This window comes from Leopardus geoffroyi, chromosome B2, assembly GCF_018350155.1.
Source record: "Leopardus geoffroyi isolate Oge1 chromosome B2, O.geoffroyi_Oge1_pat1.0, whole genome shotgun sequence".
Classification (NCBI taxonomy): Eukaryota; Metazoa; Chordata; class Mammalia; order Carnivora; family Felidae; genus Leopardus; species Leopardus geoffroyi.
Window position 1 is genome coordinate 34,027,685 of NC_059332.1, and position 16,195 is coordinate 34,043,879.

Here is a 16,195-nt window from a genome sequence, read left to right on the forward strand (position 1 = left end):
GAGAGTCAGTCTCCAGATATGTGGCACCCAAGGAAAAGCAAGCTGACAGGCCTCCTGCCCTCTCTGCACAGTGACATGCAACTATGGTAATGGTGGCTGCCAGCACACGTGCGATGACACAGAGCAGGGTCCCCGGTGCGGCTGCCATGTCAAGTTTGTGCTCCATACCGACGGGAAGACGTGCATCGGTGGGTGAGGCTGGTGAACTCAAGGCCACCTGTGCTGGGAGTGGGGGTTGGGAACCAGGGGAGGGGGAACGCATGGGACCCAGGTGCTGGGCACAGAATGACTGGTGAGTGTACTGAAGACCTAGTGAGGGATGACTCTGAGAGATCGCAGGGCTCACCCTCTTCTCCTCCCTGACCCATTAGTTCTCCTGCCCCACCCCTGGAGCCCCACCATCCTCTTTATCCAGGAGAAAGTGTTGTCAAACTGGGACTAATTAGCAGAGGTGCTTGTTGACCAAGGCTGTGCCCGAGAAGGGGAGGAGAGCTGGGGCAATGCAGCTGGGAAAGCCTGACCAAAGGCCCTGGTTGACTAGTGTGGTAAGATGGGAGCTGTCACAGCCCACTGTCCCCACTCTGGAACTGAGGGTGGCAGAGAGTGTTCTCTCCTGGAACAACCATCCCGGAACTGACAAATGGGGTTTCCTGACTCCAGGTTTCTTCTTCCTGTCTGTGCTGTGTCCCCCTGTCCACTGCCCTTACCCTAGCCCTCATTTCCTCCTATTTCCTCCACATCTCAGTGGTACTCTCTCACCTCTGCCTGTAGCCCTTCACTTCCCCACCAGCTCCAGCCTTCCATTCCTATTGCCCTGCTCCGGGGCCTTCTTAACACCTGGATCCCTTTTCCTGAATTCCTAGGCCTTCCCTCACATACTTTCAGGTACCAGAAATGAGCTTAATTCCTTAGTTCCTGACGTTTAATTCCTAATGCCTTATGCCTTTAGGTCTTTTGTGAAGGCCGATTACTGTGTGCTCACAGAGTGCTGAGAAACACAACGGGGACAGGGTGTCCCTTTGGAGAAGTGGGAGGTGAAAGAGAAGAGTTTGGGCAGGGAGAAGGGCTGTGTCTTGAGCCAGGCAAGGGCAAGTTTGGTCTGTGGGCACCAACAGATGCCATTCATCTCATGGGCTACAACATGCTGAGGGTGAGGAGGTGTGAACACAGTCACTCTGTGTATTTGTTACAGACATGATATTCACCTTCAGAACCAAACTGTCCCCATCTCACTCCAGAGACCCGGCCCATCTCTGCAGACAGCACTGCCTTAACCCCCAGACAGGAGAACAGGCGAGCAGATGCTGCTGCTAAAAGGGTCTTTCAAAGGGGTGCCTGGGTGGCTCAGTCGGTTAAGCATCTGACTTCAGCTCAGGTCATGATCTCACGGTTCATGGGTTTGAGCCTTGCATCGGGCTCTGTGCTGACAGCTCAGAGCCTGGAGCCTGCTTCAGATTCTGTTTCCCTTTCTCACTCTGCCCCTCCCCCACTTATGCTCTGTCTCTGTCTGTCTGTCTGTCTCTCTCAAGAATAAACAAACATTAAAAAAAAATTTTTTTTTAAAGGGGTCCTTCAAGTACCTGCTTCAGAGACTTGTACACACAGTTCTAAACTTCTTTAATTAAACCCCCTCCTGCTACACGTTTCCCTCTGAACTAACTCTTCAAAGACCCTAGAACATTTTTAGGTCCTTCTGTCACCTTCTCCTGGCTGGTTTGTTCCAGCTCCTTTCATCTTTTTCCTCCTAAGCCTAAATCTTCTGCTTCCTAAACCCTCCATCATCCCCTGGACACACTCACACATCCCCAGAGTCTCCCAAAAGAAACTGCATGCAGTCCCCAAAGAAAAGCTGCATGTGTCAGGACAGAGCTCGGGACCCATGAATGTGGGGCCAGATCCCCCTCTGGTGTCCCCCTGTTCAGATCGTCCTGAGCATGGCTGATTTTGAAAATACCCCCTTGTAAGCTTGAGCTCTTCTCTAATGCAAGACCCATTCTGTCTTCTGGACCATGGCCAAGTGAGGCAGAAGAGAGCAAAGGAGGAGGTCCTAGGGTTCATGGCTATGTCCTTCCCGAGTTCCTCTCCCTCTTCTCCAACAGAACTTATTTTGCCTTGCCCTGATCTCATGTTTCTCCCCAGCCCTGGTAGGAGGAAACATCATTGTTTGGGGCCACCAAGACATTCAGATTTAGTGGGGAGACTGAGAGGGCAGTACAGTTAAGCAGAAAGGGTGGGCCCCTTTGGGATTTGGCAGCTTGTAAGATTTGAGATTGCATCCCAGCTCTGCCTTTGGCATGCTGTGTGGTACTGGGCCCATGACTGCCCCTCTCTGAGACTCTGTTTCCCATCAGTCACCTGGTGGGAGCCTGGCTTCTTTGAGGATACCAGGCAGGACAAGGCTGGGGAATGAAGCATAGGAGTCTCAGGGCTCATCATTTGGGGCTAGTGGTTTGGGTCTACAGGGTGGAGGAGGAGGGTGGGGAGGGGGCTGGGGCACAGTGGGCCACAGTGGCTCCTGCCCAGCATCTAAACAGCTTTTTTACAATGTCAAACAGGGGAAAGGCGGCTAGAGCAGCACATCCCCCCTCAGGCCGTTTCTAATGGTAAATATGTCTGCTCTCTCCGCTTGCTCTCACTGGCTTGCTAGGGGAAGGGCTAACCCGCTGGGGCTCCCACTAACCGCATGCCCACTGGGCCCAGCCTGACTGGACTCTAGCCTATTAGCAGGGCTCCCCTGCAGTCTCGGTACTGGGCCCATTGGGTGACAGGAAACCTGAGTCCCCAAGAGCTGGCCCAGGAGCCTTCGTGTTGGTTTTGTCTTTCTTTGTTCCTGTCACTGTCCTCCTCTCCTGCTCTCTCCTCCCACCTTCTCCCTCACCCACCTTCTAACACCTCACCTGTTCCCAACCATCTGCCCCCTCCCTTCTCTCTGCCTTCTACACAGCAAAAAAAAACCCAGCAGCTCCATCTTACCCGTTGTGCCCACTAGGTGGCTGAGTTAGGGGTGGGATAGAGTTAGATGCCATCCCTCCTTGAGGCTGCTTCCTTGGGTTCCCCCCACACCAGCTCACAGCCCCAGCATCACTCGCCATTCTGTCCCACCATAATGGGTACAAGCATGACATCTGAATTCAGACTGACCTGAGTTTGAATCCTGCCTCTGCCACTTTCTAACCATATGACCTCAAGCAAGCTACTTCTCTGATCCTTAGTTTACTCTTCTGTAGACAGGGAGAATAAGAGTTTTCTCCTTTGGGGTTGCTGAGATGATTGAGACAGTGTGTGCAGAGCATCTAGTAAGTGCCTGGCACAGAGTCAGCACAGATTAAACTGTGGTTTCATACTGCGACCTGAAGAGCAAAGGGTTGAGGCTGTGCCATCCTGCCGCCTCAACCCTGCCCTGGCTAATGCTGCCCTGCAGGGGAGGGCAGCTGTACCCAGCTTCCTCGTCTGACCTGAGATGTGTGTTGTGCCAGCTCTACTGCTCCTCACCTTGGATCCCTCAGAACCTACCTAGTCTTAGCACAGGATCTGTTCCCTTCTCCCTGCTCCAGGGCTTGGGGGCACCTCTCCTTCTACTAAGAGCACTCTTGGGGGGAATGGCTAGGCTTGGAGCCTGAACTCAACATTCCCTCCCAGGTTTCTCCCATGGTCTTGGGGAACTTCAGGAGACTAAGGTGTAAGTGGCACACAAGAGATCCCACTGTGGCTGCTCCCAGACCTGGGCATTTGAGTAACTGGGGCATGACCAGGGACCCACAGGCAGGGTTGGGCTTCTTCTGGAACCCTTGCTTTGGTGGTCTCCTTGGTGACAAGGGTTGGACCTGAGTTTTAGGAGTCAAAGATTTAAGAAGATGATAGTCCTCTGGCGCTTTTCTCATTCAGTTCCCCAGATTTGGAGAACCACTCTCCTTTCTTCCCCAGGAGAGGGTTTGGGATTCTGTCTTTCCAATGGGAGAATTCTAGGGCCCCCAGAGGATGGCCCACATCTCCTCCAGAGTCCCTGAAGGGGGAGGGGTCTTGCACTATTTGAACTGATGGTTTTTCCCTGGGCTCAACTCATTCTCCTGAGCTGCAGTTTAAACTTGTTTATGTCCTGCAGAATGCAGAAAATAGGGAGAGTGACCTATCCATACTCCCTCTATTCTGACCCCTCAGCAAAGGAGTCTTACCAGTCAAGAGGGGGCAATAGAAGAGACCTAGCTCTGAGGTTCTCTAACTCTTTCATCTACTTTCTTACACCCTGCCTCCTCCTCCGAATTCTTCTCCTCTTTTGGCCCCCTCCCCTACCCAGACAATCTCTCCCCATTAGGAAAGAAAAACAACAACAGAACATCCAGCTTATCTCCATCTGGAACTAAAAGGAAGGTTTGGGAGGAGTTGGGAGGTAGCTGGGGAGGGGCTGGGAAATGACCAAATATGTGCCTCTCCTCTGAGGATGAGCAGTCAGGCCTGGAACTGGGATCTTTTTTTAAGACAGCTGGGCAATCCCTCAGCTGTCTCCAGAATCACTAGGTTCACTCTTCCCAAGATTGCCCCACTATGACCCCCCCACCCCCAACCACCACAGAGACAGTCACTGGAAAGAGGAGGAAACTTTTATCTGTCCCTTCTTGTTCCCTGGCGGCTGAGAACCACCCTTACTTAGCTCCCATCCCTCCCTGCACCCTCCCCTCTCCACCTCCTCCACCCCCTCAGCACATTCCTGCCTGACAGCTCTGGCTTGTACCTGCCTCACTGCTGTCCACCTTGTTTCAATCAAGTAGGGGGCAGGGAAGTGGACTGCTTGGCTGCACTTGTGAGGGGCTGGGGGCTGGGAGCCATGGGAGGAAGGGGGCTGGGAGCCTTCACTGAGTGCTCCTTCTAAAGCACAGAGAGGTAGCTCAGGCCTTCCCTCAGGCCTCTGCACTCTCTACTACCCTTAAGTTTGGGACTCCTCCAAGCCAATAACCCCATTACCATCCCCCACCTCCCTCCTAAACAGAGACCTGTGCTGTCAACAATGGGGGCTGTGACAGTAAGTGCCACGATGCAGCGACGGGTGTCCACTGCAGCTGCCCTGTGGGCTTCATGCTGCAGCCAGACAGGAAGACGTGCAAAGGTAAGGGCTCTCAGAGGACCAGAGCATAGGGGTGAGGGGGCTGAGGCTGGGATCAGAGATCTAGTACCTATTATAGGACCTCCTCAACCCCCTGGAGGCTATCCTGATTAGAAAGAACTGGGAGCATGGCTAAGGCTGGTCTTTTGTCCACCTTTCCCAGTTCAGTTCAAGGGGCACAAAAGTCCAGCCAGTCCCTTAGTGCCCGCTGCCCACACCCTACCTTGTTTTCCTTACTCTCATTTCTATCCTGCTCTGGGTCCCTAGCCCTCTTGGTTAATGAACATGTTATTCTCATTTGTCCCTGGGTCTAGAAGGATATTTGAGCCCTGGCTATGTGTGTACAAGGTCACAGATGTGTTCCATAACCTTCATAACCCACATTCCCCAGACCTTCCCACTGGGAAGGCTATACTGGTCAGAGGGAGAATAGGGAAGCACTGAGGCTGGAGACTGGTTACCTGGGTTCAGATCCCAGCTCTGCAATCCTGGGCAAGTTACTTAGTGTCTTTGTGCCTCAGTTCCACTATAATAATGGCGCTTGTTGTAAGGATTAGATCAGTTATATAAAGATTATATATTAAGTACTTAGAACAGTACCTGACAAATGATAGTTATCATTATGATATAATTTCCCATGTTGTCCATCCTATTTCCCCTCCTTTTAATTAGCCAGGTCTGGGAGAAAGGTGGAGTGGGGGAGGAAAAAGGAAGAGTAGCCATACTGAAAATAATGATTCATCAGGTCTGTGTCCCCTGGTCACAAGGAGGACTGGAAAGAGGACTGAGCTCCTTCTTTGTGTCTTTTGGCCCAACAGCTGGCAGAAAGGATGGGGAGACGGGGAGGGCTGGGGCAGCAGGTCAGACAGCCAGAGTTGAGAGGTTTCCTGCTGGGAAGGACTGTTGACAGGTATGCTAAGAGTGAAGTGGAAGACTGCCCTCTCTGCCCCCTCCCCCAAGTAAGGGTGAATAGCCTGGGTCCTGTCTGCCACCAGCTTGGGGAACTTGACCTCAGGAAGGAAGCTGCTCACTGCCCGCCCCCCCCCCCCTTCCCTTCCTAGTGCTGAAAGCCGCCTCAGGCCTGAGCCTCTCCAGACCTCCCAGTCCAGCCCCCTGCCTGGCCCCTGCCCCTCCCCCATCAGCTACCCAGCCTCACTGGCTCTCCTGGAGGTCCTCCTGCCGGCTCTCTCCTAGCTCCTCCTCTCTGAGGGGCTCACTTTTGAATCTCCACCTCTCTGTGCCCCCCCCCCCCACCATTGCCCTGTTGCCCACTGCCCGGGGCTCTTATGCTAGGCAGGGGTCAGGGACAGGGAAGATATAAGCCTTATCCTCCAGCCTTTTGTGGAAGTGCCATCCACACAGAGTGAGGGGCAGAAACTAGCCCTGTAGTTCAAATGCCATCCTGCTTCCTACTCCAGGCAGTCCTTGAAGGCCTGACTCTGCTTCCTATCTGTTCCCTTCTGGGAGGGCTCATTTCCAGGAAAGAAACTGGTCCTAATGGCCACAGATTCCATGAGCAGGGAAGAAACAGACCAGAGAGTGAGAGAGGAGTCAGAAGGGCAGGCCCAGAGCTCTGCTTGATTTTCTCAGTCTCTGTGAGGGAGGGAGGGATGTTGTCTCCTTATCTGTCCCCAGCCTGTGGTATCACCTTTGGTTCTCTCTACTTTGTCCTGCCTTCCCAGACATAGATGAGTGCCGCTTGAACAACGGGGGCTGTGACCACATTTGCCGCAACACAGTGGGCAGCTTTGAATGCAGCTGCAAGAAGGGCTATAAGCTTCTCATCAATGAGAGGAACTGCCAGGGTGAGCAGACTTGGGCCAAGGGGAAAGCCTTAGGAGAGGTTCTGGGGCTAGGAGAGCTTCAAGGAGGCCAGAGGGCCAGAGTCTGAGGAAGTCAACAGACACTGTGGAGAGCCTCCATGGGCAGTGTCATGCTGCAAATTAGCAAATGTACCCCTTCCTCTTGATGACCAACTCTACCTTGCTTTTGGCAAGGAGGGATGGATTTCACCCCACTTCAAATCCTTGGCAGGATCCAACCTGCCTAACCACATGTGGTGACCCTGATCCACAGGTACCAGATCTCACAGTTCCTGACTCCAAAGACTACAAGTGGAGGGGGCACAGGGGATGGGTAGGCATTGCTAAATCACTGATCTTCGGGCTGGACCATGAGGGAGGGCCAAGGCCCATTCACCTGAGCAAGGGACTGCAGGGTCAAATGCCCCAAGACAGATCCAGTGGCTTGAATCCTTATTCTTCCAGATATAGACGAGTGTTCCTTTGATCGAACCTGTGACCATATATGTGTCAACACACCAGGAAGTTTCCAGTGCCTCTGCCATCATGGCTACCTGCTATATGGTGTCACCCACTGTGGGGGTAAGCCAGCAAGTTTAGACCCTCAGCCACCTGTCGCCTCTCACCTCCACACCCTTCAGTTGAATGAGTTCCTGATTTGGCTCGTTGGCTCTGGGCAATCCCCAGGTACATGTGCCATGTCTGCATCCATCATGATAAATGGGAGAAATTAAGACAACCGGGAGACTAGGAGATCAGGGAACAGCATCCTACCTCCAAAATTTCTATCTCCCATCCCAACGCTGCTTCTTGACTCCCACTCCCATCCTGAACTCTCAAATACAGCCCCAGTGGCAGAAAGGAATGGCAGGCTTTACAAAGCTTGTCAGCTTGGCCGCTTCTCAGTCGTTCTTTGGGGACAGAGATAAAGGAAGGAGATCCTAGGCTTGAGCTTTTCTCAAGCCAGTAGTCATCTTGGAGTGCCTGGAACTCTCACCAAAGGTCCTCACTCACTGCCCACTCCCTGGCTCCTACTGCCCCACCATTGTTGGTGTCTCCCTCCTCCTTCCCCCAGATGTGGATGAGTGCAGCATCAACCGGGGAGGCTGCCGCTTTGGCTGCATCAACACTCCAGGCAGCTACCAGTGTACCTGCCCCGCAGGCCAGGGCCGGCTGCACTGGAATGGCAAAGATTGCACAGGTGGGCGGCACCCTCTGCTGGCCAGAGCTGGCACTACATTTTTGGGGGGTGGGAATTGGGGTCCTGGAAAGTGGGGAGTTCCATGCCAAGGAAGGGGTAAGGTAGTAGGGGAGTAGAATGTAGCCATTTGAGTTACTGACGTGAAGTTTCTGGTGACAAATCCCTTCATCAGTCTCTGTTTACAGTTATAGTTCTGCATGTAGCTAATGCTCTTCCCAAATCAGCCAAGTGTAGAGGGTGGGAGAGGAAGGCCCTCTTCTCCTCAGGTCTCTCTCCCCTTCCTAGAGCCGGTCAAATGTCAGAGCAGTCCTGGTGCCTCGAAAGCCATGCTCAGCTGCAACCGGTCTGGCAAGAAGGACACCTGTGCCCTGACCTGCCCCTCCCGGGCCCGGTTTTTGCCAGGTACATAGAGGTGGTTGCTGTAGGGCTGGCAGGGAGGAAAGGCTGGCTGTTCAGGTAGCTCTCCTGCTTCCCTTGCATTACTCCAACCAGTAGGCGTTGGGGGCGGGCAGCTCAGAGCTGTGACAGCCCCCTTCTCTCAGAGTCTGAGAATGGCTTCACGGTGAGCTGTGGCACCCCCAGCCCCAGGGCCACTCCAGCCCGAGCTGGCCACACCGGGAACAGCACAAACTCCAACCACTGCCATGGTGAGCACCAGCCCAGAGGCCTTGTTCCCACCTTATTCTCTTGCTTATTAACCCCGATTTCTCCTCATTAATTCTCCTGGTCTTACTTTTTCCTGGATCCCCTTCCTTGCTCTGTCATTCTCCAGCCCTTTGCCTTGCTCCCTCTGCCCCTAACATCTGAGTCCCCTGGCTCTCATAATCCTTCTCCAGCCAAGCCCGTGGCTTATTGCCCAGCTTCTCAATACCCTCCACAGCAGTACCCACCCCCCTCGGCGCCCCCAGGCTGTGCTGAGCTTCTGCCATCCCTCTAGAGGCTGCAGTGCTGTCGGTTAAACAGCGGGCCTCCTTCAAGATCAAGGACGCCAAATGCCGTTTGCACCTGAGAAACAAAGGCAAAACGGAGGAGGCCAGCAGAATCCCGGGACCAGGTCTGGACTGGGGACCCCCCTCCAATGGGTTGTCTGGCCACCACACCCCTCCCCCACCCCTCAGCTCCTCTGCTTAGTGAGATCTCTAAAAACCCACTGGCATGCTGAACTCTGGACAGAGCAGAGGGAAGAAGCACTTGTAGGCATAGGGCCCAAGGAAGAAGTCCCAGGATATCCCTCCACCAAATAATAGGTATCCTACCTTAAAAGTGAACTGAGACAGTTGCGGAGATCTGGTGAGGTCTGCTTGGGCTAGGGTGGGAAAGTGAGAGCTGGGAGTGAGAGCCTTCTCTGTCCCCAGGGGGTGCCCCTGGGGTTGACAAGGCCTCTCCCCCAGGTGGTGCCCCCTGCTCTGACTGCCAGATCACCTTTATCCACCTCAAGTGTGACTCCTCTCGGAAGGGCAAGGGCCGGCGGGCCCGGACCCCTCCAGGCAAGGAAGTCACTCGGCTCACCCTGGAACTGGAGGCAGAGGTCAGAGCCGAAGAAACCACAGGTGGGACTGGGGGCACTGCAGGGAGGAGGGTGGAAAGCAAGGGGTCAGAGGTGGGGAAACCACAAGTCTCAGCAGCAAAGGGAAGGGGCAGAGCTTGTACTAAGGGCAGACCATGCCTAACACCAAGCCCAGGAGCCAGTCTCTCTTACCACATCCCTCCTAGCTCCTAGCTTTGCTCCCTGCCCTCCTGCTCACAGCCACTTTCTCTTCCTTCCCTGACTCATACCATCATCTACCACCAGCTGGCTGTGGACTGCCTTGCCTCCGACAGCGAATGGAACGGCGGCTGAAAGGGTCCCTGAAGATGCTCAGAAAGTCCATCAACCAGGACCGCTTCCTGCTGCGCCTGGCAGGCCTTGATTATGAACTGGCCCACAAGCCGGGCCCAGGAGCTGGGGAGCGAGCTGAGCCAGCAGAGGCCTGTAGGCCTGGGCAGCACCGTGCTGGGGCTAAGTGTGGTAAGGGAGCTTGCTGGGGAGCGGGGGAGCAGGGGAACGGGGAAGGCCCAACTTGGGCCTGACTCAGAGAGCAGGACACTTTACGGCCTCAGTTGTACCTCAAATTGTGAGGCAGCCAAGACCCTCCTGCCTGTCATCATCCTCTCCCTGGTCCCAGGTTGAAATCTAGAGGGATATCATGTCCAGAGGGGCCATCAACCCTCCTTTACATGGCATTGGCCTCTGATCTTCCCAAGCAGGATTCTGTCTATTCCCAAACAAAGAGATTCTCCTTGAATCTGGGGAAGCGGGAAGGGGAATCCCAGGCCTGGGGGGTGGGAAATAGGGGGGCGGGGTGGCTAGCACGGCCGACTCTCCCTCAGTCAGCTGCCCGCAGGGAACGTATTACCACGGCCAGACGGAGCAGTGTGTGCCATGCCCAGCGGGCACCTTCCAGGAGAGAGAAGGGCAGCTCTCCTGCGACCTTTGCCCTGGGAGTGATGCCCACGGGCCTCTCGGAGCCACCAACGTCACCACATGTGCAGGTGCCAGGGGAACAAACAATATAGAGTGGGGTAGGGTGGGCACTGGGACGCCCATGGGCATGGGATTTCCCAAGGGCAGGCCCAGGCTCCAGACCACTCTCCTAGTCAACATCCTGTTTGTGTGTCTCTGTCCCGAGACTGGGTGACCCCATGGGGATGACCAGGACCATCCCCATCAGAGTTGGGCCCTTGATTCATTGCAGGTCAGTGCTCTCCTGGCCAATACTCCGTTGATGGGTTCAAGCCCTGCCAGCCATGTCCACGCGGCACGTACCAACCTGAAGCAGGACGGACCTTGTGCTTCCCTTGTGGTGGGGGCCTCACCACCAAGCATGAGGGGGCCATCTCCTTCCAAGACTGTGACACCAAAGGTGAATGGGCTACACACTGGGGGACTCCCCAACTTTAACTACTTACAAAAAAAACTCTCCAAGTCCTCAGAGTAGACCTGAGTATGCTGGCACACCATCTTCCCCAAACTAGGAAAGGCCCAGCTGCCTGACCAACCAGACCATCCTGCTCATAGGACACATCCTGACCCTCCACCAGTCCCAAGTCTAGGAATTAGGAAATAAATAACAGTGTCACTTACCCCTCTGCTTCAGAGAACTGGTGGCACATTCCCCTCAATACTACCAATGAGTTTCTAGAAGTTTGGCACTACAGTCAGTGCCTGAAAGAAAAGGATTGGCATGGTAGCCAACCACTCTGTAAGTTTGTTTTTCCCTAGGCTTCAATTCTGGCATGACAAAGAAAGGTTGGGACTCGGAAGGAACTTTGGTGTCTTCAGTCTCCTGTGTCCTGCTCATCCCATGCCCCAGAACTCCCACTTGCCTACCATCTTAACGCCTACCTTTCCCCCCTTGCCTGCAGTCCAGTGCTCCCCTGGTCACTACTACAACACCACCATCCATCGCTGTATCCGCTGTGCTATGGGCTCCTATCAGCCTGACTTCCGTCAGAACTTCTGCACCCGCTGTCCAGGAAATACAAGCACTGACTTTGACGGCTCCACCAGTGTGGCCCAGTGCAAGAGTACGTGGCAGGCCAAGCTGTGGAAAAAGGGGCAGAGAGGTCTGGGAACAGTGGGCATGGGAAGAGGTGGGGGGTGGGGCAAGTAAACCAACAGGGAGCAAGGCTAGGGAGTGGATGGGCAGGAAAGCCCCACCCTCCATCTCTCCCATCCCACTCAATCTTAAGACCACTTGCTGGGCTGGGCCCCATGGCACCCTCTCCCTGGAGATAGGTGATGGGGAGACAGAGAGAGGTGAAGTGAGATGAGAAGGTACTAAAAGGGCAGGAAGGAAGGTGGACCCAGAACTTGAAGATGATGAAACAGAAGGCAGTTGCCTACAGTGTCTGGTTTCCACTTCAAAATCCTTCAACATCCCTAACCCATTCCCCCACTGACTTCCCTTCTCTTTCTTGCTCTGTCCATCTGGGCTTGGTTACAGATCGCCAGTGTGGTGGGGAGCTGGGTGAGTTCACTGGCTATATCGAGTCCCCCAACTACCCAGGCAACTACCCAGCTGGCGTGGAGTGCGTCTGGAACATCAACCCCCCACCCAAGCGCAAGATCCTTATCGTGGTACCCGAGATCTTCCTGCCATCTGAGGATGAGTGTGGGGACGTCCTCGTCATGAGAAAGAACTGTGGGTGGCTGCAGGGCTGGGCCAGGGAAGGGCAGTTCAAATCTGGTTGGGAGGGAGGGACAGAGAGAGGAAAAACTGGTACAGGAAGAACTAGGGCAGTGAGAAGGGAGGCCTTGGAAGTGGAGAAGCTAACAAAGGAAAACAGCAATGAATGTGCTCTGTGATTGGTGGAGAGCAGAGTTAAGAATGCCAGCATTGGGACTAGAACTCCAAAAGTGTTACATGTCTCACTTTCCTGTTCTAGCATTTTTGCCATTCCATTCATTTAAATGTCAAATTTCTTACACTCTGTGAGTGCCTGGATGTCAAAGAGGAGTTGTGGAACAAGTGGAGGGCAGTGGGAGAGGACATGTGTACGTTGGGGAGTGGGGGAAGTACATGTATGGGGGAGAGTCTCTGTCAGCATGACTCCTTCCCCCACTCAGCCCTCCTCCAGGGGGGCTTGGGTAGCCTGCTCTGCTGTTTCCCTGACCTGCTGCTTGCCTTCCCAGCCTCCCCATCCTCCATCACCACCTATGAGACCTGCCAGACCTATGAGCGCCCCATTGCTTTCACGGCCCGCTCCAGGAAGCTCTGGATCAACTTCAAGACGAGCGAGGCCAACAGTGCTCGTGGCTTCCAGATCCCCTACGTCACCTATGATGGTGAGCAAGGGCACGAATGCCAGGGAGGTGGGTGAGAAAGGGGAGGCTCATGAGTCTTGAGGGAGCAGGAATTGTTTCTACCCCTAAACCCCTCCTCTTGGTTGATTGTGCAGAGGACTATGAGCAGCTAGTAGAAGACATTGTTCGAGATGGCCGGCTCTATGCATCTGAAAACCACCAGGAAATTTTAAAGGCAAGTGAATATGCACAAGAAGAACAGCCAGCATTTAATGAACATATAAACAATGTGCAGGCAGTATGCTAAGTGCTTACATGAATATTCTCATTTGATATATACAACAGCTCTATGAAATAGGTACTTTCATCATTCCCACTTTACAGATAAGAAAACTGAGGCACAGAGAGTTGAGTTTGCCCAATGAGTTCAAGCCCATCTGACTGTACTATCTTACACTGTAGGGGAAGAGAAAGGGAAGATGAGGAGTGAAATGTCCCCTACTTGTTTCACCAAGAAATAAGGGAAAATGAGGTATAGAAAGATACTTCTGCTTAAGTACCTTCCTTCCCTTCCTCTCTCCTCAGTTCCCACAGAAAAGGAGCAGATCTAGCATAGTGTTTCTCAGAGTCCATTCAATACGATCTGTCTTAAAGGAAAAGAAATGTTACCAACACTGAAGAATGAACTAAACACCTGGTCTGTGGATCCCAGTTTGAGAAAATCGTACTTAGGAAACTACAGTCCTACCTACAGTATTACCCTTCATAAATGATCAATGCAAGGAAAAGTTTTATCTTTATGATTAATAAGATCATTTTTATACTATCCTCAAAATAAGAGACACAATGACAAAAATTGCTTAGGACTTGCAGGCTACAAAGAAAAAAATTTCAGCAATGCTTTTCAAACATTTTTTAAAGCATCTGAACCCTTATTTCACATGTGCTGTGGAACTCCAATACATAAAGTAGTGGAGTTGTTTTGATTTAAGTTGGGATGAGAGGCTAGAAGCCCCACTTCTTATTTTAAAAATCAGAATACTAGCCTAGAAGCCAGAAGATCTGAGTCTCGGTGCACGGTGCCTGGCACCTAGGAGGCTCTCCACACATCGTGTTGCTGTTTTAGACAGAATGGTCAGGAAAGGCCTCTGAGAAAAGACCTAAATAAGGTAAAGGGCTACGCATTAGAAGATCAGGAAAGGAGCATGGGAGCAGTGTGGCATGCTCAAGAACCTTGAGAAGGCCAGTGTAGCTCAGCAGAGTACGAAAGTCAAAGCAGCATGGAGGACAAAGAGTGGGGTACAGATCATGTTCAGCCTATGGACCATGCAAGGGACTTGGCTTTACTGAGCGAAAACAGAAACCAGAGAAGTGTTTTGAACAGAAAGAGGATATGATCTAATTAAAAACCAAAAAGTCACTCTGGCTGCTGTAGGGGAGAACAGTCTGTAGAAGAACAAGGGTAGGTAGAAGCATAGAGACCAGTTAGGAGGCTGCTGCAGTAGTCCGAGTGAGAGAGAACATGCCTTGGACAGGGTGGTAGCTATGGAGACTGTGAGAAATGGTCAGACCCCAGATATATTTTGAAGGTGGAATAAACAGGATTTGCTGTGATTGTGGGCAAGAGAGAGGAGTTCAGGATGACTCCAAGGACTGGGACCTGAGCAAAAGAAGGGTGGAGCTGCCAATGACTAGGTTATAGGATTCTACAGGAGGAACAGATGGTGGGGATGAAAATCCAGAGTTCATTTCTGGGCATGCCTATTTAGCATCAAGAGGGGCTGCTTCTGAGTCGAGGCTGGTGTTCCTCTTTTCCACCCCCAATGCTGAGGCTGACATTACCACCTGCCATCCTCTGCAGGACAAGAAGCTCATCAAGGCCTTCTTCGAGGTGCTGGCCCACCCCCAGAACTACTTCAAGTATACAGAGAAACACAAGGAGATGCTGCCAAAATCCTTCATCAAGCTACTCCGCTCCAAAGTTTCCAGCTTCCTGAGGCCCTACAAATAGTGCCCATAGGCCCAAGACCCAGGTTTTAAAGCCCCCAGACTCCTTAGCCCTCAGAGCCAGCAGCCCCCACCCTCAGATGAGGAATTCTCTCCTCTCTTTCTTTTTGGAGAAAAAAAAAAATCACTATAGACCAAGCAGTCTCCCTTTCTGTATCTCTAGCTTCCTTTTCCTGTCTCTCTCTGCTTCTCTTTTTCTCCCTCTCTCTCTCTTCACTGCGTTCCCTTTTCCTATATGCCCCCTGGAAAAGCCATTAAGTGCTGGCTCTATTCCCCCTGAGGGGTGAAAGAATAGTGTCCCCTTCCCAGCCACACTGCCCATTGTACCAGCTCACATCCCTGGCCCCATCAGCCTGTAAGGGTGATAGAAACCCTTGAAGGAAGTGGGTCTAGTAGGAAATGAGGAGGGGGAAGAAGAGCTTCTACCATTATAGGGTTGTGCCTTGCTAGTCAGGAGCCAAAATGTCCCCTGGTTGTGCCCCCCGCCCAGGGTTCTGCCAAAGAAGCCTTTGACTTATAGGCTTATTGCCAGCACGGTCCTCTGGGGCACATGGTCTGAGCCCTGGACTGCCCACACAGCTGGCTTTCTTGTCTATACAGCTCCTCTCCTTCTTCCCCCACATGTCTGCCTGGTGTCCAATCCATGAGGGCTTACAAAAGGCCCAGACCACTGGGCTAGTGGACACCAGCTGACTGAGGAAAAGCAGCAGGCATTACCACGTTGAATGTGCCGCTGTCACTCCCCAAGAGAGAGACTATAGCTCTCTGCAGGACAGAAACCAGGTTTTAAAGCATCACCAAAAAATGAAGAAAAAAAAAAAAAAGAAGAAAATGTATCATCTAAAGAACTAGCCTACAGAACAATTGGGAAGCCAGCCTCAAACACTAATCCCTTTTCTTACTTATCTTCCTGGCCCAGCCATCTCCTCACCCCTACCTAAGTGCTCCCTGGGGGAGCCCTACTCCCCTTGCTAAGTGTTGTCCTTAAAGAAACATGGCTGTGACCAGAAGCCAGCCTGGGTCTTGCCCCAGAGTTATCTTTCCCTGTAGCCCCAGATGGCTTGTGGGCTCCACCAAAGAGGACCCTGCTCTGCAGCCAGCCCAGAGCCACCTACCTCTGGCCCCAGGCTGTGGGCAGCAAGAGGAATGTGTGCACACTTGGCGAGCCTTCTGCCCACCCTGTCCACATCTAATAAGTGCAATCATTTTGAGTCTTCCTATGTTGTCTAGAGGGAGGGGTTTTTGTTTTCTGGTTTTGTTTTTTGTTTTTGTTTCTTTTTCCTCTATTAGAACAACCCTAT

At 52.8% G+C, this 16,195-nt stretch overlaps 1 protein-coding gene across 11 annotated transcripts in view; it reads left to right on the top strand.

Moving 5' to 3' along the window:
- Nucleotides 1-15,703, top strand: part of SCUBE3 (signal peptide, CUB domain and EGF like domain containing 3) — a 35,127-nt gene extending 19,424 nt beyond the window's left edge. The window contains exons 6-23 of one of the 11 annotated variants that reach the window (XM_045497981.1): nt 72-188; nt 2,556-2,603; nt 4,985-5,101; nt 6,781-6,903; nt 7,366-7,482; nt 7,976-8,101; nt 8,387-8,503; nt 8,644-8,748; nt 9,039-9,155; nt 9,493-9,651; nt 9,894-10,109; nt 10,472-10,633; nt 10,837-11,004; nt 11,507-11,707; nt 12,088-12,285; nt 12,777-12,929; nt 13,043-13,122; nt 14,749-15,703. In XM_045497981.1, the coding sequence (XP_045353937.1) occupies nt 72-188; nt 2,556-2,603; nt 4,985-5,101; nt 6,781-6,903; nt 7,366-7,482; nt 7,976-8,101; nt 8,387-8,503; nt 8,644-8,748; nt 9,039-9,155; nt 9,493-9,651; nt 9,894-10,109; nt 10,472-10,633; nt 10,837-11,004; nt 11,507-11,707; nt 12,088-12,285; nt 12,777-12,929; nt 13,043-13,122; nt 14,749-14,898 (2,474 nt within the window). In that variant the 3' untranslated portion in view covers nt 14,899-15,703. Of the gene's footprint in view, nt 1-71; nt 189-2,555; nt 2,604-4,984; nt 5,102-6,780; nt 6,904-7,365; nt 7,483-7,975; nt 8,102-8,386; nt 8,504-8,643; nt 8,749-9,038; nt 9,156-9,492; nt 9,652-9,893; nt 10,110-10,471; nt 10,634-10,836; nt 11,005-11,506; nt 11,708-12,087; nt 12,286-12,776; nt 12,930-13,042; nt 13,123-14,748 lie in introns of those variants that run through there. The other 10 variants (XM_045497985.1, XM_045497982.1, XM_045497986.1 and 7 more) reach the window with 10 other exon arrangements.
- The last annotated feature ends 492 nt before the right edge of the window (nt 15,704-16,195 follow it).